At 44.7% G+C, this 25185-nt stretch overlaps 2 protein-coding genes across 2 annotated transcripts in view; both read left to right on the top strand.

The window, feature by feature from the left end:
* Positions 1-224: 224 nt before the first annotated feature.
* Positions 225-6141, top strand: LOC146176517 (uncharacterized). Its single transcript, XM_084580992.1, has 4 exons — positions 225-331; positions 1279-1389; positions 2603-2931; positions 5898-6141. Exons 2-4 carry the CDS (start codon positions 1284-1286, stop codon positions 6135-6137), a joined length of 675 nt encoding a protein of 224 aa, XP_084437118.1. The 5' UTR covers positions 225-331; positions 1279-1283; the 3' UTR covers positions 6138-6141.
* Positions 6142-22571: 16430 nt separating this feature from the next.
* Positions 22572-25185, top strand: part of LOC146176518 (uncharacterized) — a 29862-nt gene continuing 27248 nt past the window's right edge. The window contains exons 1-2 of the mRNA XM_084581311.1: positions 22572-22744; positions 24119-24223. Of these exons, the coding sequence (XP_084437437.1) occupies positions 24151-24223 (73 nt within the window). The 5' untranslated portion in view covers positions 22572-22744; positions 24119-24150. The remainder of the gene's footprint in view (positions 22745-24118; positions 24224-25185) is intronic.

Raw genomic sequence — 25185 nt, forward strand, 5'->3', positions numbered from 1 at the left:
TGCCTAGGTTCAGCGTCCGGCGACCGGCAGCGGAAACGCAGTAGTTGCAGCATGTTGCACAAGTAGCAGAAAACACCGGAAAGTGTTTTGGCTGTTATTATCTCACAATTGTTTTCATGACGAATACTCGTCGTTGTATTAGGTCAGTGCAATACTTCCTTATGCGATTGTATGGCGGAATACTCACCCGTACGTGATCTTTCTTGGCAAATCCACGAGCGTCCTCAGTATAAAGAGAGGTGTGAGAACCTCGGATAGGATTAATGTAGCCTACACGGTGACTGAGGACAGACACGTTCAGTGAAGAACAATTTTTCATCGGCATCAAAAGGTAAATATTTCAGTTACATGCTTTTCTCACGACATATATGTCAGTGTAGTTGTGGAGATACCTAAAGCTTGTGACTAGGTTGAAGCTTTCTTCTAATTTCCGAAAAAGTCTGACGATAAACAATATTTTTGACATTTTTTTATGATATGTAAAGAGATGCAGTAAGGATCGACACGTAGCCATTCGACGTAGTCGCTGCATAAAGTACGAACTTCGCGCACTCTGATAAACCATTATTTAGGTCAGTGCAGCTAATATGAGGAATAGCGTAGTTTGTCTTCTGTTAGCAGAAAAATGTTAGCGCTAGCAGAAGAAAATAGACGTTGGTGCTATTTTGTTTTCTTTGAGTATACTGGTTTTCTCGGTAACACAACCTAGCACAAATAACACTGCTATAAAGCATCTGGTATTACAATTATGTGGAATGGTGCCTTTTGCGATGACAATAGTGGAGAAAAAAGAGAACACCAGTGTGTACAACATAAAAATAATTATAAAGAGTGCCAGTGGAACTAAGGTATTGCAAAAGCCCAGGAAAGCACTGCGACCTGCGTCAGACCACCAATATTGGTGCTGTTTTCAGAAAGGATTGGATATCTGGAGAAGCGAAGGTAAAACTTTGAAACCCATATAATAATAATGATACGAAAAAAAACTGATAAACATGACCTCTTAGAGCAGGGAACGTGAACATACTTAAAACTTCTAATATGACAAAACCTTCGCCTGTGACGCAGTCTCGTCTACAATCCTTCGCAACAAAATTGATCAGAGAATTTAAATATGCGCATGCTCACCTTTAAAGAAATTTCATATACATTCACGTGAGAAAAACGGCACAGTGAAGTATTTTAGAAAAAAAAATTATAACCAACGTGTTTCACACGAGAAGTCATTCTGTAACCTTTACTGATGAAATCTAAACCACGATCTTCCTGCTGACATAGTCGCCATGAATCACGGAGGACTTCAAACTTCGTTCTGCCTGTGCCTTGGATTTGTCTCTGCTCTCGCACAGCTAGGGTATGGTGGCCCTCAGCAGACACCGGCGTCAAACGGTACGTATTAAACAATGAAAAACAGCCTTAAACGGGGCGACTAGCTCTATACGTGCTTCACATATCCTCTTAGACCCCACTAGCACTGATGCCGTTTATTCTGAGGCATTATAACTTTTCTTTGCATTTTTGAAAACAATGCTGCTGCCACTGAGCATTTGCTATCGCCGCGTCATCTGTCGTTTAATAACGATTCTACACAATGTAGAAAGCATTAGCACTAAAGTATACACTGCAGCACCGCTTACGTGTTCGTGCGCACTGCAAATAATTCAGCTTTGAAGCGGAAATATCTTGACTTTCATATGGAATAATTTACGCTCGGTGCATGAGTGTTTGGTGACAGAAAACATGCAAGCTTGTTCTCAGGACTCGTATAACAGTCCAGGATTTGGAACAAGAAAGGAATATTAGCGTCTCGGTTACATTGTGGTGAGTTACAACCTGGCCTTCCCATCCACGTATCCAACTCGTGTCGAACTTGCCTACAAAGCGCAAAAGGCACGAGAACATTATTTTGGTTACTTTGTTAGTGTCACAGTCATCATAGTCCTATAAATCAGCTCCTATAAGTAGTCCTATAAATATATCCGCAGACACGTAATTTGGCCATAAAGTTTGTTTGAGCACAGCTTTTTACAGGCTTCACAAACAATGTCAGATGGGTGGGTAGACATTAAATTTAGCAGTGTTTGCTTTTAATATGAATTTACAGTTAGGTAATAACAATCATGGTTCTGCCAAACCTTTAGAAAAAGTTGCTTTTTTACATTGGCGATTTTCGTATCCTCTTTAATATGTTAGGTGTTTGGTTACTACACTGATATTTCACGATAACTAAAAGGTGTTTGTAAAATTACTGACGCACAAAAAAATAAGATATACTTTGTAAGCAAGGAAGCTTGTGTATTTTATTTCCTGCCATATGCCGCGAACTCCAAAGAATAAGTTGGTTATTTTTGCACCATTAAAATCAATCTTTATCGCCAAAGCAGATTAAGCTCACTAACAACCTCGAAAACGTTTAACTATTCCAAAGTGGCGTAAAGTTATGTCACGTGGCATAACTTCTTATTTATTTTATAATGTTGTTGCTGATCAGAAATACATATTACCTATCTTTACTCTGTCTTTATCTGCAAATGCATGTCTTCTCATATATTTATCAGCTTGCGTGTTAACCAGGAAGCTTTCCCGATTTCTTCGTTACCAGGACCGTGCGACTTCTCTGGTCTACACCTCGAGGCCATGATTGATACTTTCATCAATCAGCTACCCCCAGAACACACTGACACGGAGTTCGACCGCTACGAAGTATTTCCAGGAGTATATATTGGAGACTTTGCCCTCTACTCGGGTTTCCATAAACTTCGCCCATTCGGTCCTGTGCTGACCTACTGTCGGGGTGGCTCCCGTTTCGTCCAGATCGACCTCGCCATGAGTGAGGGCAATTTCAGGGTAACTCTACCATGGACCAGCGGCGGAGAAGCCCGAGGAGCCATTGGAACTATCGCCAGAGTGAAAATAACGACCACATTTGAGGTAATCGGACTGATATCCATGCGCGCTGTCCTAATGAAGTGTCAGGATGGTTGGTGATGTTTATCAGTATCAAAGGCAACACTTTCTAGAGGATGACTCCTCCAGCCATGGTCTCATTTGACGTCTGACACAGCCACAGTTATTACAAAATATCATCTCTTTGTTCCGGACCAACCAACCTAACTGAAGTTTGGGACACATAAAATGTAGCATAGGAGGAGGGAATGCCATAAAATAATAGAGTCAGTGCAATGCTAAAAAAACAGCAGAATGGGCATTTGAACTATGCAATCAAGCGCCCGGGACGGGAATAGTCTTATGCGAACAAAAAATGGATAGTAGTGGTACGAAACATCAGTGATGCCATCATGGCACCCACCCACGGCAAAGTTTATTATAACTTAAGGGGTGTAGCTTCCGCCATATGTCTTCATCCTGGCAAGGTGCCGCTAAGTTTCCCGTGAACGTCACGATGCTTGAGTTTGCCGCGAACAGTCAGGCCGCTCCTTACCGGGTTCCCACCGGATTAGCTACATGTGCGGCGCCTTCGCCAACTTCGATGCGTTCGCCGCCCTCCCTTAGCGATCACATGCCGCGCAGTGCGATCGTTCATGCGCAATGGGGATGCAATATCACCACCAATAACTTTAACAAGGCTGGTGCATCATTCACTTCGCCATCAGCCAACGGCATTGTGACGGGATGGGCGATGAAGTGTCACCCACTAAAACTTCGCGCGCTGTTTTGACTCACCTGGCGAGCGAGCACAGCTAGAAACAATATGAGAGGGAACACGGAAGCGTGTGGCCTCCACGATTTGCAATGCGCTGCCATAGACAGGTGATAAGAGTAAGCGGTAAATGCACATACAAATTAAGATTAGCCGGCTGCTCTTTCAGAACACGGCCTTGGTGCCACCTATCCTCGTCTACTGTTGGCGTTAGCGCTTTGTGAACTGCAAAGGCCACGCGGTTTTATGTTTCGTCTTTATATTATTTCTTGCTGAGTGAATCGACTGCGATCAGCGCTCATAGCATCGTTTTCGGTCCATTCTCGGCGCGTCTCTTTGTCACGACGTTTGCTGCTGGCGTCCGCAAGCCTTGTCACGTTCTGTATGGTGGTAGCTACACCCACAATCGAAGAGCGGAGTATACCCGTAGTTTTAAAGCGTTTTAAAGCGTAAAGGTGGGCTGTAGAAGACGCTCATGTATGACGTTTAATGAAACAATGTGGCAAAATTTTCACCACTTATAGTGAATATCTAGAGAGCCAAATTATTGCCATCCAGACTCGCAGCTTAACTCGACTTGTCTTAATTTTGGCCTTGTTTCCCGTGAGTGATGCATTACACCGTGACCACCCCGCACGCAAACTGGCACGGCTCGTTCTAAAGAAAGCTGTGCAGTAAGTTGACTTCACATTTTAAATGCAGCGTTAAAGTTGGCACGAAAAAAAAAGCCATCGCTTCAGTTTTTTTTTTAAGTGTTCTCATGAGCTGGCAGTTAGCCCTAGAAAACGCTTCTCATTTTGACATCGCTTTGATAATCTGGGGCCGTTTGCGGAGTCAGAATATCTATAGACGTATATTCCATCAAACACGTGCGTAAACAAACGCACATATTCCATTAGCAGGTCTGAATTTATTCTGGGTGGCCTCATCCAACCTTTCATTGTACGAATGTCATCGAACGTGTAACACACATTTAAAGATGACACATGCGAACTTTATTCATACAGCATAAACATCCTGTCAACAAATACTATTATACAGTCATTGGCGCACATCTATTGGAAGTTTTTTTTTTTTTTGAAAATTGCGAGGGCAAATTTTTCCCGTCTTCAATGATTAATTGAACAGCTAGCTCTAGGAAGAACAAATACATGTTTATATTGAGTGGAGCCCGCTCTCGACCAATATGAATGTTGTAGTGACCAATGAACGATCACACATGTTTTGCTGAACAGATTCTTCTGAAGGATGTGAATGATTGTATTAGCGGCTTTTATTTGGGTTCTACATGGTGAAAAAATTACAAGATTCAACGCTTCTGAACGAAATATTGAGCGAAAGCATTAGCTGCGGGTGACCAAGCGTTCTTCTCCTCTTTTTCTACTTCCTCAGCCCACATATAAAGCCCCACTTTAACCAAGCCGTATGAACGTGCCATAGTGGCCTATAGGGGTAACGTGAATACCAGGGTCCTAGCAGGCGGATTCTGACATAACCGTCCCATGTGAAACGAGAAACCCAAGTTTACAGCTCCTGCCAACTGAGCCGCGCCTCCGACCATGCCACGCCGACTGCTTCTTCTCTCGCTTTTTTTTTTCACGTGGGATGTGACGTCACAGCATCACGTGGGTAAGGCGTGGCTACCGCCGCGCTACCCTGAAGGCTCGAAACCTAGAGTAGTATTGCTTTCGCAATAAAACTACGTTTGTATAAGCAGCCAGATATGAAATGCTAGTGGTGCACACGTGTTGTCGTATGAATCGAACAAAAACATGTAAACTGGTACCTCATATAATTGCTACTTGAATCCGAGCACGTGCCTTCAAAACGAGGACTAACAGAGCAAACAAGGGCATGGAGCTAAGCCGCCAAATAGATTGTTTGTCAATAAATCCAGACAGGCTATATAGAAACGAAAAGTGAAGACCACTATTGAAAATTCGTAGGCTTCTTATGAATATTTTTGTTTTTTTCCAACTATTGCTAGCTGCCTACTTCAAACCCTGATATTATCAGGAGTGTATTCTGCCTGAAGAACTTTGATATTGCAGAAAGAGGCAAACAGTATACTTTCACTACGAAAAATTCTTCGACACAGTTCTATAATCGCTCCTTCATAACGGAGCTCTGTACTTTGTAACATTGTTTACTGTCCTCTATTCTTAACATTTCAATTCTAACACATGGTTCGTAACTAAGAAAGAATATTTCACTGAATCATTACATTGTCCTGCAGGTACGAAACATCAGCCACAAGAATGAATCCGGAACCCTTCAACCGAAGCTCATTCTACACGACGGCCCTCTGCCTATATTGGTGGAGAATGCGTACGCCTTCGTCGAAAGAACGGGAACCTTTTTGGACAGCGCGCTGCCGATAATTGGGATGCTGTTTTCAGGGCTAACAAAGGACGCATGGCTCTACTTGGCGAAACCAGCAATCCAGGAGATATTTCGGAATATAACACTCTCTTAACCCATTAGTGACCTGTTTCTGCTCTGCTTTCTTTTCTTTGCGTAAATGGCACTTTTTACTTTACATTCACTCACACTATTTATTTGCACTGATAGGTTTCGAGGTACAGCCCGTGACAATATGGTTACGCTTGGCCCTTAGACTACTGGAAAGTGAGGACGTGAGATACTTTGATTGAAGTCATTGAGGCATAATGAAATACATAATAAGTTAGAGAGAGAGAGAGAAAGAGAGAGAAGGCAGAGAGGTTAACCAGGAAAGCTTCCGGTTTGCTACCCTGCACTGGGGAAGGGGAATGAGGAGTTTAAAGGAGAAAGATAGAAGAGAATGATAGGAAAGGTAAGGCGGCGAGGAGCACAGTCACAGTTTCTCAATCAAGTTTGTGTCTCTCATAAAACACATAAGTGCTTTGAAGGCTTTGCCGTTAGACGCCTTCTGTGGCCATGGGCCGAGGATTTTCTCCTCTGTGAAAGGACGGCTGTCAAGATGGTCCAGAGCCGAACGCAGCGCATATCTTTCGCTTGAAAAAGCAGGGCACTCGCAAAGGAGATGCTGTGTGGTTTTTTCGCAGCCGCATCTTTCACAGTTAGGGCTATCCGCCATTCTCATCACATAAGAGTATTTTTTGGGGAATGCAACACCGAGCCACATAACATAATAAGTGAAGAGTCTGGAGCTCCTTTGGAGTGGCAAGGCATGAGACCTGAAATGCACATGACGACGTCACTTTGTTCAATCTATGCGCACATTGCTGCTGCAATTGTCTTCACCGCAAATTATTGATTTTTTTTTTAAATGAGCGCATGGTCATACCGTGCCACACTACATTCAGGACTTCACCAGTATTCGTGGTCCTTCATCGACGACGTCTATTTTCTTCGGATAGCTGTTGTGCATTTTTCTGCTAAATAAACCTGAGCGATGCTGCATAATGTGAAACGAGAAAGCGTCTACGGTGCTTATGAATACATCACAAAGGCGTGTCAACATTGGCCAGCACCATGTGCGTGTGGCACTATGCTTGAGCATGAATATAGTGTAAACGTAACAAGAATAGAAAAGCACTGACTTTTGCTGGTAGTTTCTCCATCGTTTCAAATGGCATCGCAACTTGGCAAAGTTGTTTTCAGTAGTCAATGACTGTTCCTCGGTCTCCTTCTTGCCTTGAGAAACATCAAAGTTTGCAGAGCATTGATTGTGGATATTTAAGCACAATACACTACACCCGTGTAGAAATAACGCAGATAATAAATGAGCGCAACGGGACCATCGAAGCAGCAGTCTGAGGCAAAAGAACACTTATGCGAAAAAAGGACCCCTGAGGCAAAGCGTAACCATGTGGCAACGCAGAAAATATTGCGCTCGATCAAAAATTAAATATACATCAATCTCTTACAAAAGCTCCCACGGGGTCGCATTTCCAAATAGCTGCACATTGGTAAATTTATCCTGTTAATGTTTAAATGAATCCGTCAAAAGACACTTTTTGCCGCGCGGTCGTAGCATGCAAAGCACCTTATATATTACCACGAATTCTTAGAAAATATCTAACTGCTCCTGTCACGTGGTTTTAATAGGACAAACATATATGCTACCACGCAGGCAGTAGATAGCGCCTTCAGTGAGGATTTTGAATTCTTCATTACTCGAAACACTACCTGACAACTGAATGAACCATTCAGGGGCTACCGCTGCCCAGTTACAAGATAGTTTTCATTGCAAGTAACAGTACCATGCTGTCTCGTACAAATCTACTGGTATCTGTTTCGGCTTCATCAATGCATCTACTGCACTGTGCAGTGCGTTCAATTGTCACTGGTTGATTTCCCGTCAGTCTACTCGATTTTCTACCAAGTAAACTGTTTTCAACTGTGTTCGTTTACAATCCATTAATTTCTCTGACTTCAATCAGATTAGTAGAAACCTTCTTTCTAGGTGAATTGGTGCCTTGCTGTTTCTAAAGACGAGTTGCGCATGTATAAAACAGAATACAAAAAAAAAATACTGTGACGGAAAGAACAGCAACTGTCGTCTCGTTTTATCGTTTCGTTGCTGCTGATATAGGCTATGTACACACGTGCGTAGTAAGCGAGGGGAGAGATGCCAAATCAAGCTTCTGCAGCATTTATAAAGCGTCAGTGATATGTAACAGATGTCCCACGGATTGTATCATCATCCTTTACCTTGATGTGTTGTGCTTCTAAAATCTCCTGGCATAGATATTGCGCTCTTGTATAGCTTCCATAAAAAAAATGGCTGTGGCTTACCTCAGCTTAGCCAGGATATACAAAGCGAGAACAGTAGTAGTCGTGAATGAGACCGAGTCGTTTCTTGTTCGTGTCGCACTTCCTTCACCGCCGCTTTGAGTCGTTGCTTTCCAAGTCCAACTTTTTGCTCTTCGAGAGTTTATTCGCTCCTTTAGCTCTCTCAGCTTCATTTTTCCTACGTGCCGGTTCTTCACGGCGAGTGATGTCGGCAAGATGAGTAGATTGGGCCTGTAGGGGAGCATAGCGATCGAGCGCTCGCACTAAGGAATGTTGCCTCATCCGTGGTATAGCAGGACACACTCGCCGTAATTATCAGCCTTTATATACGCCGTCGCAAACGAACAGCTGCTGAATACCACAGCGCATGCACAGGGATGCGCATAGCTAAGTGATGACGTAACGCGCGGCGCTCCGCGGAGACCGGCGATATGTACCAGTGCAAATGAAGTCTGCCAGGTGTCTCATGAAACAGAAGCAGGTGTGCAATGTAGAAGTGAAGCAGCGGCCGAAGAATGGAGCGTCGTCCTCTCTGTACACCACACGTGCGAAGAAGAACCTGGCGGCGGGCAAGACGCGCCGCTAGGCACGCGGCTCAAGATCGGCTGAAGGGTGTACGTAAAATGGGCCGAAAATGCTTCCCTGCAATTCATATCGGCAGGTTGAAAACGGATGTCTAAAAATTAGTTTTGGTTCAACACAGGTTAACCATAGTTGAATTGCGATAGAAACGGGGGAAGCTTCTTTTGCCTGCTACATTATTCCCCTATCACGCCCTATCAGTGCAAGGTGCTACATTATTGAGGACACTTAAGCTCATCCTTTAACAGTATAACGCGAGAGCGTAAGCTACCAGCCCTCATATAAACGAGAAGGGTTCAATGCTGCTGAACCGAATGTGGAGCGAAAGCATTAGCTGCCGGTGACCGCGGCTGTTCAAGGTCAATCGTGGCCCTCCCCGTAACGACGCGATGGGCCGAAACCTGGCGCAGTATTGCTATCGCAATGAAACGCAAACACTCTTTCTCGTTGAGCTGTACTGTAGTTCTCAGATATTTCTTTGTCTCCCTGCTCATAAGCTCCGCGCCATTGATGCAGTTTCTAAGCCAACCAGTCCAAGCATAAAAAGTATATGACGAAGAACACAAAATGGGGGAAAGAAGGTGGTACGCAATCTCGTTTCTCTACTGCTAGCAAGCGTTATTTAGCCATTTTTAGGATCAAGCATTATGTGGCGTTTGAATTGAATGATTGATAAGATAGACCGCTGTGGAAACAGGAATGATTTGATGATGATGATGATAATGGTGATGATAATGATGATGATGATGATGATGATAAAAACAACGCTGTGGAAACAGGAAACCAGAAATTTACTTCACATGAGGTTCTTCAGCGCGCACTGACAGAGCATAGTACACTGTTGACCTTCTTCTCGCCTCCACCAAACAATAGCTTGCTCGGCAGGAACTGAACTCGCATACTTAGGATCAGAAGTCGGGTGCACTAACCACTCGGCTACCATGGCGGACGAAAAGCAAATATTTTTTTTCCAAAGTATCGTACGTGTTTACTTCGCCCATGAGGAGTCAAAGGGCCGAGACTACAATTCTCAGCTTCGATGGTAGGTTAAACGAATCCTGTGAGCGGCCTTTAAGCGGTAATCGCATGAGGCGACAACCACTAGCGATCCGTCGGGCGACGCCGCCGCCAACGCTTGTCATTGTCGCTGGTGAATACCGCAGGGAGCGACGGGGCTCAGCGACAGAGGCGCGTTTTCAGCGTTGCTCTGTTGCCGCCGCCTCGTCATTCGGTCAAGGGAAGTGCAATTACGTTATATCCTGTTTCTAACACTAAACAGCATGAAGTACGATAAAACTGATGAAATTTCTTGTAACGCATCGCATTTTAAAGGGTCACAGCGAAGCGGTGTGCTACTACACTGCAATGCCGACTTGCATTGCAAGCGGCGACTTTCTCCTACTCCTTTCGAAAATTAACAATATCTAGCCACACTAGCCTTTTTGTTTTACTACCTTTCCAAGCTTTTACTGAATTGTCTCGATGTTTTCATATATACACGGATCAGACGAAGTGAACGCGTGCAGGCACAGGTTCTTCGCCCAAACCGCACTAGGAAAACAAACTTCACACGCAAAAGCAAAAAAAAAGCCAGAGCGGAAGTTGAGCAACCCCAAAACCTTCTGCGATTGGCTGCCTCGCGAGCACGTTGTAAGAATAATTTAGGTGATGACACTGCAGCCGGCGTGCCGTCCTGGTTGTGTTCGCCGCCGGCGCTGTTTCCGTTTTCCGGCGACAGGTGGCGCTAGTAGGTGGAGGCTCTTAAAGTCCCTCGATAATTTGAAAGTAGCGACACTCTCCTCCACTCCGGCACTTTCCTCCTCGAATATCCTCGCCCGCCGCCTGCGCGCGCTGCACACGGCACGCTTTTTTGGGCAGCGCTCCTTCGCCGTCCGGGAAATTGGCTGGCACGCGCGCGCGCTCTTAAGTTTGCGCTTTTTCCACGCTCTGTTATCGAATAAAGACACGAATAAGACATGCGACTTGCTTGACTGTACCGCGAGCCACATAAATTAGCGTCTCGTACGCGCAATGAAAGTGCAAATTACGAGCGCTTGCCGCATGAACAAAAACCGCTTGCTGCATACACCTCACATTCCTTTTGACTTTTCATTACCGTGTGTCTCAACCCGTCATAATATATTAAGCATAATATTTACTATATATTTGAACATTCCTGAGTATTCTCAGCATACCGATGCTGAGTTAAATGTATTTTCACCTCAAACTAATTTTAGCGGAAGTAAAGTTTATGCAGTTGTTAACGAGCGGAGTTTCATTAATGCGATAGTTGCTAGCAAGAGGCTGGAACAAATGCTTTGATGGTCGTGCTAAAATTTTTCAATAAGGTTTAGACTGAGGTTGGTACCACGCAGTGCACATGCAGCTGCTTAGTTGTTTTCGTAGTTAAAAATTTTCGCGGCTGCTTGAAAACGATCGAATATCAACTTTTTTCTGTTAAGAATGAAACGGATCTAGCTCCTGCTGTCGGCAGCCTTGAAGTGACGTCGAGCCGAAACCGAGAGCCAAGATCAGGGCCCCGATTTCCCGTCATCCGTACCCCAAAATTTGGCCCTGTCGACCACCGATACTCCACCTTGTCGGAAGTTCATCCAGATTGGTGTCAACTCTAATTTTAGTATGACCAATATTTTCTTTTTCTTTTGCTTTGACTAGACTAAATAAAAGTGACCCACAACGCTTTCAACTCTTTAGTGGCAAAATGTGGAAGAAGTACCGGCCTTATGTCGATAACTGCGACAGGGTGCGCACCTACAAAATACTGCTATGTCAACTGAAGACCAAACAGCATTGTTTTCTTTGTACACACTAGACCTCTCGGGTCCAAGGCCGACGGCTACTCTACGCTACGAAAATGGACATGACGCCCGTTAACTAGGCAAATAATTAAGGAGGCCCACCTAAATTTGGAAGTCAAGACTGAGTTGGCCATATGCAAATTAGGTTATAGACACCAATTTCCGGTCAGACACGGACCAGGTCAAATTTTGGGGATTCAGAGGGCCACATTTCGGGGTGGCCCTCCTAGATTGGTAGATTACCACTGAATTTCCCATACTCAAATAGGTCGGACACCAATTTTGGTCCAATTCAGGCGAGGACAAATTTCGGGGGTCCAGAGAGCTAACTTCTGGGAATAGGCCACCTAGGTTTGGAGGCCACCACTCAATTCGTCATAAGCAAATTAGGTTGGGCACCAATTTTGGTAAAATCGGACGAGGTCAAACTTCGGGGGTCAAGAGAGCAAAATTTTGGCGATGGCCCACCTAAGTTTGGATGGTTTGGTTTGGTTTGTGGGGTTTAACGTCCCAAAGCGACTAAGGCTATGAGAGACGCCGTAGTGGAGGGACTCCGGAAATTTCGACCACCTGGGTTCTTTAACGTGCACTGACATCGTACAGCACACGGACGCCGCTCCGTTTCGCCTCCATCGAAACGCAGGGTAATTCCTGAATTCGCACTATGCAAATGAGGTTGGTCATTAATTTTGCCACCTTTTGAAGTGGTCAGATTTAAGGGGTTTCTGGGGCTATATTCTGAGGGAGGCCCACCGAAATTTGGACGTAACCAGTAAATATTCAAATTAGGTAGGACACCAATTTTCGCCAAATTAGGACGAGGTCTAATTTCGAGGGTCTAAAGAGACAAAATTTTGATGTGCGGATATATATACACTATGTGGACAAGTTCTGCGAAAGAGTCCTCTACACTCTCCTGCGACATAAACCTATTAATGAATTAACAATCTCCTTCATTGCACGCGTTAGCGCTGAAAAGCGAGACCTTTAGTTCAGACATTAAAGCGGCTATTGTATGCGCATAGTATGCATCAGATTTCGCTATTATAAAGCACGTTGAGCGGAACCATGAAGTCAAAACAATAACGCGCATAACGTCGCAAAATGATCATTGAATTAAGTGAGATTATCAGCTTTGTGATGCGCTTGCAAGCAGTTTCATGTCGCTTGGAACAAATGCACAGTACGTCGCAGAAGCAGCAGAGGTGACTAGTCTTCGTCGGGGTGAAGTGCTTGCGGCCGATTTTGTTGAACCACTTTTTTATTCGAATGGTGGCCTTCTTTCTGCTCGGAATTGCGAAAAAAATTAAGCCTTTTTCGCGACAGCTTGTTCAAATAAATATGTCGCAGCTCGGCATAGCGCTGCATTAAAACAGCGCGAATTGCGCGAAGTGCGAGCGCGGAATGCTAGGGAGCTCGCTCCTACAAACAGCGGCTACCTAAAAAATGGCACCGGCTAAAAATGAAAACACAAAAAGAGCGAACTTTTCGCGCGCTTTTCCCGGCGACGGCCCGCAGAGCCAATCACCGTTGAGAAGAGCGCCGATGGGAGAGCTGAGAGAGGAGGATCTGCGAGGGGGCGCGGAGCGGCGGCAAAGTTCACAGAAAGTCGCTACTTTCGTTTTATCAAGGGACTTTAGAGGCTCTCTGATTCGCGCTGCGTAGGTTATCGATGCTAAGCGTTGCTCGTTTGTCGCGCTCGATATCGGGGTATATAGAAAAGTATGCACAGGCATAAATACACCGGGATTCTGCAGTAACGAGTCTGATTATCTAAATGAATGTGCAACTGATTTCTCGACGGTGTTTTTGTAATAGCTCTGATAGCTAGCATACGTTGAAGCCAGTATATCAATCGTATTTTCTAGTTGCGCCCGCCAATGTTAGCTAATTAAAGCAAAAGTAAATAAATTGTAGCAGGAATTTCGGGGAAATAGCCTAAGGACAGCTAGCCAAAATGCCATTCCGAGCTTCGGTCGTCAACCCAGTGATCTCGCGCTGTGCGCTGGCGGTGCGGCTGCCGCCGCTGCTCATCTTCCTCTTTGCAAAATAAACGTCCTCAAAGCACCTTGAACCATTGCACCTCTAGCTTACACATGTACTCGGTTACAAACTTTAAAGGCTATGAAGAACTTAACTATCAAAGCCTGTTTTAAAGCCCACCAATGAGATGTAGCGGTGTATTGTTCGTACTGAAGGCAAGGCGAGAATTTCACTCTCCATCAAGAATCTGTATCCTTCCTACAGGTGACCTAATATGGAGGAAAATGCAGAGCAAAATCCATTCATCTGAGTATCTTCTACCGTTTTTTTGAGCGAGCTTTGCCTGCAGCTACACACTCTTTCAACACCGGCTTTTGCGCTTCAGGATGGTTTGCTTCTCTGGAAAGGCGTTCGAGTGTTTCATTACTGATTTCTAGTAGTTTTGATTTGCAGTTAGCCAATTCTTCTTCAAGATTATGTTTTTGTTTTTGAAGCCGCACTTTTGACTTGTAGCAGGCAATACTGGCGCGCCGCAACATTTCAATGCGTGTTTTTTTCGATGGACTGGCCAGAATGCGAATGTGTTTCAGTTGAGAATTCTTTTTCTTTCGTGCAGCATGAATACGAAGTACATCTATTAACTTAGCACATGCATTGCAACTTGTACTCTCTGTCACTAGTAGGCAACTGTTGTGCCGCCAGGTTCCACATTTGTCAATATATGCGCACTCGGGGCGTATATTATTGTACATTTCACCACTGGGACCACCTGCACACACATGCATTTCATGAAAGACCCGCACTTCACACTCTATAGCAGCTAGGGAATTCATGGGCAAACCAGAACTTATGGTCTGTACGTTAACAATACGGCCATAAACAAAACATTTCACTGACAAGTAGTAATTATGTGATGTGGTTACTTCTAGTACTTTTCTATGAAAAGGCGCCTGGTTACTTTCGGCAATTCTAGCTCACTGAAAACAACAGATTTAACTCCGAATCTGTCAGAAACTTGGACTGCCCAGGCTTCACTTGGGAGTTTAAGGCTGGATGCACAGCATGACAGAGCGGAAATTGTCATTTGCTGTCCTCCGTCCTGGAGGAACAGGGACTCGGTGGGTCGCTGCTCTTGCGTTGGTTCATGACTTCTCTCTTGCTGCGTAGTTTTTTCAGACGAGGAAGAAACTTGTTGCTGAATGAAAAGATATGATAGCATCAGGAATGTTTATGCCGTTCCAACTAAGCCAAAGTTTCGTTTACGTCACCTATATTATGTCATTACTTCTCTTAAACAAGTCGGTGTTATATGTTTCTTGCTATTTTATTATTTCTTATTAATCTAAAATTTTCCTGTTACCAACCTCTTCTTTAACGCCTGAACGGCGCTGAAATTAAATAAATAAATGTTCACTTTCCGGATGCCACCTAATAGTGAGCAAAGCTTATGCGATTACTAGCACACTGTGCTATTAGATGTCCAATGAGATGCTGGCTAATTAATTATAATCAAATAAATAAACTGAAGGGAAGAATCGTATCGTATTTACGATAATTCCCGCTCAGTAGTTATTGTAGAACAATATCATGATTTGTTGCGCCTAGTGAGCTTAGATGAGGTTGCTGGAAGAATGCCACCTGAATTTAAAACAGGAAATTACCTTTTCAGCTGTATGACTGCGTGCGTCGGCAGTGCATGTGCCACTCAATGTGTCAGTATCGTATTCAAAAGTATCCTCTTCTTCACGTGGAGGGGGCGCGACGCTGTTGAAATCCAAGCGTGGCTCTTACAAGGCGCGTCTGTTGATTCGGCATCAATGTTTTGAACTCGTTGTGTCAACCAGCAATAAACTTGGTGTATTTTCAACGGCCAGGTGTAGCTCTTCAGAAGCATTCGACGCTTCTGGCTGTCCTTGCTTCTTAGGCTTGTGAGAAGTCGGCGGCAGAGCCTGCCGTTTCCGCGGAGGTTTTCTCGTTTTTTGCTGCACAGTCAAGTATCCTGGGCAGTTCGGGAAAGTGCTAGGCACAGCGTCGGGTGAGAGCACCGTTTTTTTTTTTTTTTTTTTGCATGTAGAAGGACGTTCTCCTTGTATTCCGCGTGACATGTTGCAGAGATCACTTCATTCCCGAAGTGCTTTGCGCACACGTGGTCGGTAGGCTGCAAAACTCTATCTGCTCTCGGAATCGCCTGTCTGCACTTTTCTAAACGTTCGGGTCCGCGCGGAGCCTTGAAAAGCGACACACGCACCGTACCAGTCCGATACCCCGACTTGCAATTCGGTACAAAGCACTTCTTGCCCATTTTGAAGCGCAACAAGGCTGAGCGCAACTAATTGCACTCGGCGTCACATGCCGCGGCGTGGTATACGTTGAGTGAATCCCAGCAGAATACCAATCAGCCCAACAATGCACTCACTGGACTCACAGGCACAACCAAATACTTTTCGAGAACCCGGAGAAGCCTTCACACACACACACACACACACACGCACACACACACACACACACACACACACACACACACACACACACACACACACACACACACACACACACACACACACACACACACACACACACACACACACACACACACACGCACACGCGCACGCACACGCACACACACACACGCGCGCGCGACACCCCGCGCGTGGCGTGAAAATTCCCGAACGCGAGCGGGCAGCGCGGGCCCCTGGGCTCCTAAAGCCCCTTGATACTTTGAAAGTTACGCCAACGATTGAACTTTGCCGCCGCCGCGCTACCTCCTCGCCTCCTCCTCGCCCCTTGCGCGCCCCTTCGCTGAAGGCCGGCTCTCCGCCCGATTTCCTGAGCGACGATTGGTCTCCCCTGCCGTTGCCATTGGAAACCGACGCGCGTCCGGCGTTTTCCTTGTGCTTTCTTTTTCCTTCGCGCCATTTTTCCCCCAGTCTCGGCGAGCGAATATTGCGCGCTGTGCTTTTATTGCAGCGTGCAAGCTCTATGCCGTGCTGTTGCGCGTACAACTGCAGCAAGCGACCTGAAGATGGTTATGCGGTATTCATAATATCTCAAGGCAAGCGTGACGGCTCGCGCACGAGTCAATGGATTCACAAGATTAGTCGAAAGACGTTTATTCCTAGAAACAACAGAGTTGTTTGCGACGTCGAGTGCCTTTCTCACTCCCCGTAATAACGCGTCACCTGACGCTGCGTTTTTTATTCCTGCTTGCTGCTCAATATTTTTGCGGCGGCAGCATGTTCATTGCATAAAAATAAGGTTGTCCTCTGCAGCATGCTGAATATTCTGCGAGGCTCCAAGGCTCCATCATTTAACACGCTTCGACTTCTGTACAGTGAGAAACAGGGCGCTATAATCTGCTTTTTGCTGTCAGAAATAACTGGAAAATTACAGTCTCTCGATTGCATTTGTCGCGATTATGCTAGGATCCCTGGCCTCCTTCACTAAAAATCAAAATTCGGGCTTGTAGAGGAGCTAGCCTTTCCAGCTTTTACTTGTAGTGTGCGTCGGTTACTCGGGAGCATTGAATGCTGGCCCTGAAAAACTGTTTGGCAAGTAAACCCGAGGTATTGCGGGTAATCTGCGCTAGTTAGGTCGTATGGCATTTTTTTTTTTCAATTCTTGAATGTGTCTTGCCATGCTTCGACGCACGCGTGGGTTAAAAAATATGCGTTCGTTTTATCAGGGATACGGCCAATGTGCAGGAGGTGTTCATATGATCACACACGCTTCACTTTGACCATGACTACTAGGCGTTGGCAGGTTACGTTCGCTGAAAGTGGAGTAAAGCGAGATACGCGTATTCATTTACTATCGCGAGCCTAGTCTATCACTATATCTACTAATGCCAGAGATCCTATCGTAACTTTCTCTATCTCTACGAACACTATCACAATCACTGATCCGGCCTATTACTATAATTGACTATTTTTAGCCGTAACAGTCACCATCATTACCTATCACTATTCATAACCATCACTATTTAATCTGATGCCGTCCCATGACCCATTGATATACTTCAATTTTCATTGACTTACGTTGTCAGTCATATCTCTATTATCTCATAATATCTGACGAGACAACTATACATTGACTTTAATTCTTAGACTTTCTTGTTTTCTCAGAAATGGAGGTGAGAAAAGAGCAAGCCACAGAAATAACTGACCTCGACAGAGACATGAACCTCGCGCTGATAGTAGTCAGTTATTTCTGTGGCTTGCTCTTTTCTCACCTCCATTTATGAGAAAACAAGAAAGTATAAGAATTAAAAGTCAATGTATAGTTGTCTCGTCAGATATTATGAGATAATAGAGATATGACTGACAACGTAAGTCAATGAAAATTGAAGTATATCAATGGGTCATGGGACGGCATCAGATTAAATAGTGATGGTTATGAATAGTGATAGGTAATGATGGTGACTGTTACGGATAATAATAGTAAATTATAGTAATAGGCCCGGATAGTGACGTGATAGTGTTCGTTGCGGATAGTGACAGTTACGATAGGTCTCTGGCATTAGTAGATATAGTGATAGATAGGATAGCGATAGTTAATGAATTGGCAGTTATATGCTTTCTCATTTCCGCACGTTGAAGACCTATGTGCACCTTGTAATTTTTTTTATTTGATTGTTGCGTTCAATGAAATCAAGCTCTTTTACACAGCGCATGAGACCACAGCATGCTTGCCCCAGAACTTCAGTGTATCGGCAATAGGGCCCACCACTTCTCCCAGTGTACCCTGCTGTCTTGTTAACCACACGCGAAGTCAGTGAGGGGCCACGTACTCATAAAATTATTTAATTCCTCCATCAGCATCATATCAAGACTGCCGTGGCAAAACTGTTCCTTGCCTCGAAGCAGCAAGGAACAGCTCAAAATTTGATTTTATACAAAATTAACTAATGAACGCAGATTATCGCGGATCGCTAACTAGCACAGTGCCATTACACTTGGCCTAAGCTTTCCAACGGTATACGGTTCGGTGTTGCAGCTAAAATTTAGATTTTAATTGCAATTTACTAACTATCAATTAATTTGGCCCAGTAATTGATTGAAATACATGTACAATTAACCAATAATTCAATCTCATGGTTCATCACGTGACATATACTATGCTTAGAGAGATAGCTTGACAGTAGCGAAATAGACTAAGTCCTGCTTTAACCTTCTCTAATCTTGAAGCTCAAAGCAGCAGCCCGGATCGTTTTCTGAAGTTTTACCGCGGTGACAGATTTCACGCTCTAAAAAAAACAAACACAAAGTCAGAGGCAGTACTAGATTAAGTGCACAAAGTAAAACCTTATCATGAGACTTAAAAAGTGTCTGTAGCACAGAACTCGCCTGAAAGCTTTGTTTATCAGCATTCCCCATTCAAACAGTTCTAAGAAGAAAGCAATCAATTCATGAACTTTACTATAGGCATTCTCAATGCTTTCCTCGCAATTTTTCAAAAATTTTGTGCACTCCTGGAGCGCAGACCTGGCCCAAAAGCTCGCGCTTCACTCACTGCTGCGGCCGGCCGGCGGGCGTCAGGGGGAAAAAGCGTGTCGTGCGCAGCGCTCGCCGCCGCCGCGCGAGGAGAATCGAGGAGGAAAGCGCGGCGCGGAGGAGAGTGTCGCTACTTTCAAATTATCAAGGGACTTTATGGGCTCCCATACTACAGCGCCATCTGTACCCTTGCGGCGAAAACTACCGCTGATTCAAGGTCATCTGCGAACACAATCTGCCCGCGCCTTCTCTCTACGTGGAGCGGCGAGTGTCAGCACCTAAATTATTCTTACACCGTGCTCGCGAGTCACTTCTGGGCGATACGCGAAGTTTTCTAAAAAACCAGAAACTGAGCGATAGCGACGAGCGGCAATGCTTTGGCGGCCATCAGCCCGTCGCGCGACTGCGTCGCGCGGCATGTCGCCGCGAATTGTCGCCTCATGCGGTTAGCGCTTTAGAGGCCTTTTTTATTAGATTATTTAAAATTCTATTTATTCACATAGCGCATGAGAGCAAGAAAAAAAGTGCACGTAGTAAGTTCTTATAGGCAGCTCAGGCTGAAGCTTCCTCCGCAATGTTGACGCTCGGTTTCTGAATATGTGGAGGGAAGGGGTACTGCCTACACGTAAACCAAGGCTGCCTCTCTGAGCGCGGCATGGAGTGAGTGAGTGAGTTAACTTTATTAATTGCTCGGAGATCTTTTTCTTCGCCTCTTCAACCGAGGCTGACGAGCGGTTGGCGCCCCCAGTCCAGGGCACCACTGGCTTTCGCCAGTTTGCGAGCTCTTGTGACCAGGTATAGCTGAGCCTCCGGGTCAGACGCGCGTATCAGCCGGCGCAGCACGTGCACAGGAAGGAGGAGGAGACGAAGGAGAGCTGGCCGAGGAGAGACGCTTGCAAAGATGGAGCTTTTTTTCTCCAGGAGAAGGAGAAACTATCAATTTTGTATTTTTCCGTTTCTCTACTTGCAAAGCACCAAGAGCAAGTTGGAAATCCGTTTTTCGTATGTGCTCTCGCAAGCGAGAAAATATGACAAACTGACATAGTTCGACCACTCTGCGCCACTTCACGTACTGAAAAACGCGCAGCGGACATTATTTTCAAGGAGGGCGTGTCGACAGGCACTGAGATATTAAAAAGACGCATCAACGCGGAATCGCTACTCGCATTCAAGCGAAAGGCAAGCGACAGGCTGTTGAGGAATGCAAGGCGGCCCCTCTTCCGCTGTCAAGGTGTAGGAGAGTCGAAAATAATGAGGAAGCCCCTCTGTCTCTCTTTCTGCTGCTCAGAGATATGAAGGGTGCAGTATCCTCGTGAAGCCCCGCTGACGCCCCTGTACATTTAGCGATGACTGCTCCTGCTTCCGGCTGGGGAGCGAATGACGACCAGACGGCTGATTCCCTTTGAAGCCATTCACTTCGACGGCGCCGGCCCATTCAACTCTGACGACAGATGGTTTCGGCACCACGCCCAAGAAGGTCAGCGGAAATAACCATTGCCATGCGCAACTAACTACTTCCTTCAGTGCCCCGCCGGGGTGAAGCAGTGGTTACGGCGCTCGACTACTGTGCCCAAGAAAGCGGGATCGAATCCCGACCTCGGCGGCTGCGTTTCGATGGAGGCGAAACGGAGTGGCGTCCGTGTGCTGTACGGTGTCAGTGCACGTTAGAGAACGCCAGGTGGTCGAAATTTCCGGAGTCCTCCACTACGGCGTCTCTCATAGCCTGAGTCGCTTTGGGACGTTAAACCCTACGAACTAAACCAAACCAACTTCCTTCAGTAGGGTGACTATTACACACGATGCTACCGGCGCCTCATACCTGTCTTCGGAGCGATTTAGGACGTATTCCAAGGCAGTAGCACAAGACGTAATACTTTCCCCTTTGATTCATACCGACGGTGGACTGGGGAAGTTAATTCGTTGTTGCGGCCCTGCTGTCCGAAATCAAAAACCTCTCTGCCTTTAAAACGATGTGTGTTTTAACTACTTCTGTATTGAGGTTTTTTCTCTATGCGAGACGATCACAGAGTAATGCCTGACGGCGTTTGATACAGGTGGAGACGGATCCCTACGAATTGGTCATAATGCCACATGAACTGTACAAAGTGTTTCTGTGGAATACACTGGACTGTTCAAAAATTCAAAATGCAATTTCGAAAAAAATCGCAGTTTTGTTTTGTTTTTGTTTCTACATTCACAGCCATTATTCAGCTGGAATCAGGTGAATACTAATAATATGTCGCTCCCTTGGGATCTTCAGGAAACCACAAACTAAGAACTCACTTTTTTTTTCTCAAACGTTTCTTGATGAATGAAGTGCTGTGTAGTTCAGTGTTCCCTACAGAATTCTTTTCGATGTGGGTCATAGAACATTTTCCACAATGCACTTATTGTGGAGTCTTGTGTGTAGTGATCCGAAAGATTATCAGAAGATCGTCTAACCTTCATTGTGACAGTTAACTAAATCACATCAGGCCACGTACAACTCAAGATAAGGAGATGATGCTGTCCCTAACGTTTCGCCAAGCCCGGCCTGCTGTAGTTCAGTTTCATATTACTACATCCGAACCAGAGATGCGATTGCCAGATCAATCAAATACAGACTGGCGGCTTGTTGTCAACACCCAGATCACGTAAAAATATTTTTCTTTTTAACAATTTATGAATGATTGCATAATTATGGCCAAAAGACAATTTTACACCTCATCATAATGTTTCAGCCAAAATCAAGAAGAACGTCGCCTGATTAAACATTTTCGAAAAGAAACCTGTACAGCCTACTCACGTTTAACGGCTTAAAAAGTTTCAGAAATACTTCTGCTCACGAACGATATTTTTTGGTTAAACTAACTTTCAGCCATAGCGTGTCCTGTCTGTATTTATAGTGCACTCCTAATGCATCCAAAATGCGGCTTAGAAGTTATCTCATACCCCACTTGTAACCTATCGGCATCACACATGCAGATACACCGCATATATTTAGAGTACACATTTTTTCCGGTGCTTGTAACCAAGGCAGTATGCCTAAATACCAAGATTTATTCTTATTTTTGTAGGGGGGAGTACGGGGGGTTACATATATCCGCTCATTGAAAGCTTACAAGCGCTTACAGCTTGGCTTCGGCTCTGCTGTCAACCACAGAGCTGACTGGGCGCTTAACTATCTGCCTCCTCCAACGCGATGACGCCTATTCTCGTTGGCACAGCTAGTATCTCTTTTCTTGCAATCCAACCGGCCTGGGAGACGTTTTTTCGCATTCAGCACTCTCCCACGATACGCCGGCCGCGTATAGTATTTCGTTGAAAGGGCAAGGCGCACACAGGGCAGGCTTACTACATCGATTCACTACTTGAGTTCACACACCGTGCCTTCGTGAAAACCGGAAGGCTCTAATGGTAGAACCAAGACGCCTTTGGACATTTGCCTCGATTATCTGAAATTACCTGTATCTGGAGACTGACGTATAACGGTAAGACCACGCTTATTTTCTGTTTTGTTTCTAACCTACAAATAAGGCATATGCTTCAAACGCGTTTCAATGGGCTTTGTAGAGGTAAAGATTGGTCAGGCAGGATTTTATGCGTTGTGCTTTGGGTTTTTCGAATACGACACACGTACACAACGTATTTGCTGTACGCCGCGCTGATAAGATGAACAAAAAAGAAATTAACTGTAGGTTTCAGAACCATAAATCCACTGCATTGCCAGCACAGCGCAGAAAATTGGCACGAAGTAAATTTCTTGATTCGGATATCTTGACCTCGAAACTGGATCGCTTTTCGGTCTAGCTCTATTCACTTAGCGCCTAATAGAGCCATGATAATGAGCGACATTTTTTAGAAGTGGTGCATGCAGCTTCCGTCGACTCGGATTACTAATCCATTTCTGGGCAATAATATTACAGATCACAGTAGCCTTTCGTTCGCATTTCTACTCATTTTAAGCACGAATTAATGATGAACAATTTATGAGGAAATGAGAAGCGCTGGAAGATCGATGCTTACTACTACTACTAATAATAATAAGAAGAATACAAATTCCGAAACAATGCCCGAAATAGACTTCTTAGCTCTTCAACGTTGTGCAGGAATTTTGTGCTGCTGAAAGCTTCCTTCTCAAGTAAAGGCGTGGAGCAATACCGACTTAACGTCACTGTCCTTGCCTCTACAGTGTGTCCATTTCATCTTGTCTTTGTTGGCGAAAAAAAGCGTCGATACATAATTATTGCCAGACAGGCCCGCAATCTTTATCAACATATTTTATTAGGCAACTTACGTGTTAAATTGTCATCCTTTAAATGGGCATGCTTCAGTAGTAAGAGTCGATAATAATTTTGTAACTATTACAGTCGAAGCTTATTTGTAGGCTGACGGTAAGAACTGTTACTATGACACACACGATAACTTAATTGCAAATGAGTTTAGCAAAAATGCAGTATACGAACTCCTGTGTGGTTCGAGTTAGGTTCTGCACTTGCGCTAGCCTTCCGAAACGATAGAATAAAATATTAACATGTAATTATAGGGGCACACGTTTGTGGACCTTAAGAATCCATCTGGCAATTAACTAGCGGTGGGTTGTTGAACAGACAAAGCGTCAAAAATAACAAACGGAACTTCACATGAATGTGTATTCATCGAATAAATCAATCCTCAAATATGTCCGTGATAATTAGATTAACAACAAGCAGACAAAAAACGTCGGATATTTTACATATCCGACGTTTTTTGTCTGCTTGTTGTTATGGTTGGAATGTGCAGTGTAGAAAATACAATTTCAGTTTTTGATTATTTAAGAGTAGTATATGCAAAAAAAATAATTCTCTCCTTTCGACTTTCTGCAGATCTCATAAACAAAATCATCACCCAGTCACCCATGGCTTCAATGAAGGCTCTAGCCCTCTTTTTATGCTTTTTAGTAGGTGAAAAGTTTTGTCATGGCGACGAAGGTAAGACTAAGCTCGGATCATCCCACACTACGCTTCCTCATTATTTTTTGTTCCTTCCAACATCTTACCTACAAACCATCACTCTGATTGCCACCCTCTCATTTTAACCGGTAGCCTGTGTCCAGTACCCTCCTCATTTACTCTGAGGGGCCTACTAGGAACTGCCATAGTTATAATGCCTCGTTAATAAATAGAGAACCGCATAGTTAGGTGATGAACTGTTAAAAAGAAAATAGCCGTAATAGCAGTTGTATATAAGGTTAGTTGGTTGGTTTGTGGGTTTTAACGTCCCAAAGCGAATCAGGCTATGAGAGACGCCGTAGTGGAGAACTCCGGAAATTTCGACCACCTGGGTTATTTAACGTCCACTGACATCACACAGCTCATGGGCGCCTTGCCTTTCGCCTCCTTCAAAAAGCAGCTACCGAGACCGGGATTCGATCTCACATCTTTGGGCACAGTAGTCGAGCTTATTAACCACTGCACCACATCGGACTGCTGGTTGTCTACAAAGTAAGCATTTGACGCAGCAGAATCTCAATTAACCGCATCATCAGTCTTACTAAAGTAAGGCATTGAAAAGACCTTACTTATACCTCTCATATAATTGAATTCTTATATCAGCTGCGGCCATTTAGTCCATGCAAACTTTCCAAACTCATCTTCCCACCTGTCATTCTGTCACCAGCTAATACGCACCTCCCATCCTGTGCCCCATAACGGCCATCTGTCTCCTTGTATTTATTTCCATTACATGTTCTGCTTGTGCTCCTTTCTGCTCCTCGATTCCACTAGATGGCCAATAACTCGCGTATATTTTCTGACCCGCGTTGCGTGCTTCCTTTCTCTTAATGCTACACCTCTCATCTTCCTGTCCATATACCGTATACACGCATGTAATGGCCGCACCCCGAACTTTAGAAAGAAAATTGGGAAAAAAAACTTTTAAAAAATTTCCCGAG

This window comes from Amblyomma maculatum, chromosome 10, assembly GCF_055883805.1.
Source record: "Amblyomma maculatum isolate TAMU_Amacu chromosome 10, ASM5588380v1, whole genome shotgun sequence".
Lineage (NCBI taxonomy): Eukaryota > Metazoa > Arthropoda > Arachnida > Ixodida > Ixodidae > Amblyomma > Amblyomma maculatum.

Excerpts from the sequence above, each read along its gene's own strand:
- LOC146176517 (XM_084580992.1), top strand. The coding sequence starts at position 1,284 with ATGAATCACGGAGGACTTCAAACTTCGTTCTGCCTGTGCCTTGGATTT. Across the intron at positions 1,390-2,602 it reads GCAGACACCGGCGTCAAACG|GACCGTGCGACTTCTCTGGT; the intron begins GTACGTATTAAA and ends CTTCGTTACCAG. Across the intron at positions 2,932-5,897 it reads AAATAACGACCACATTTGAG|GTACGAAACATCAGCCACAA; the intron begins GTAATCGGACTG and ends ATTGTCCTGCAG.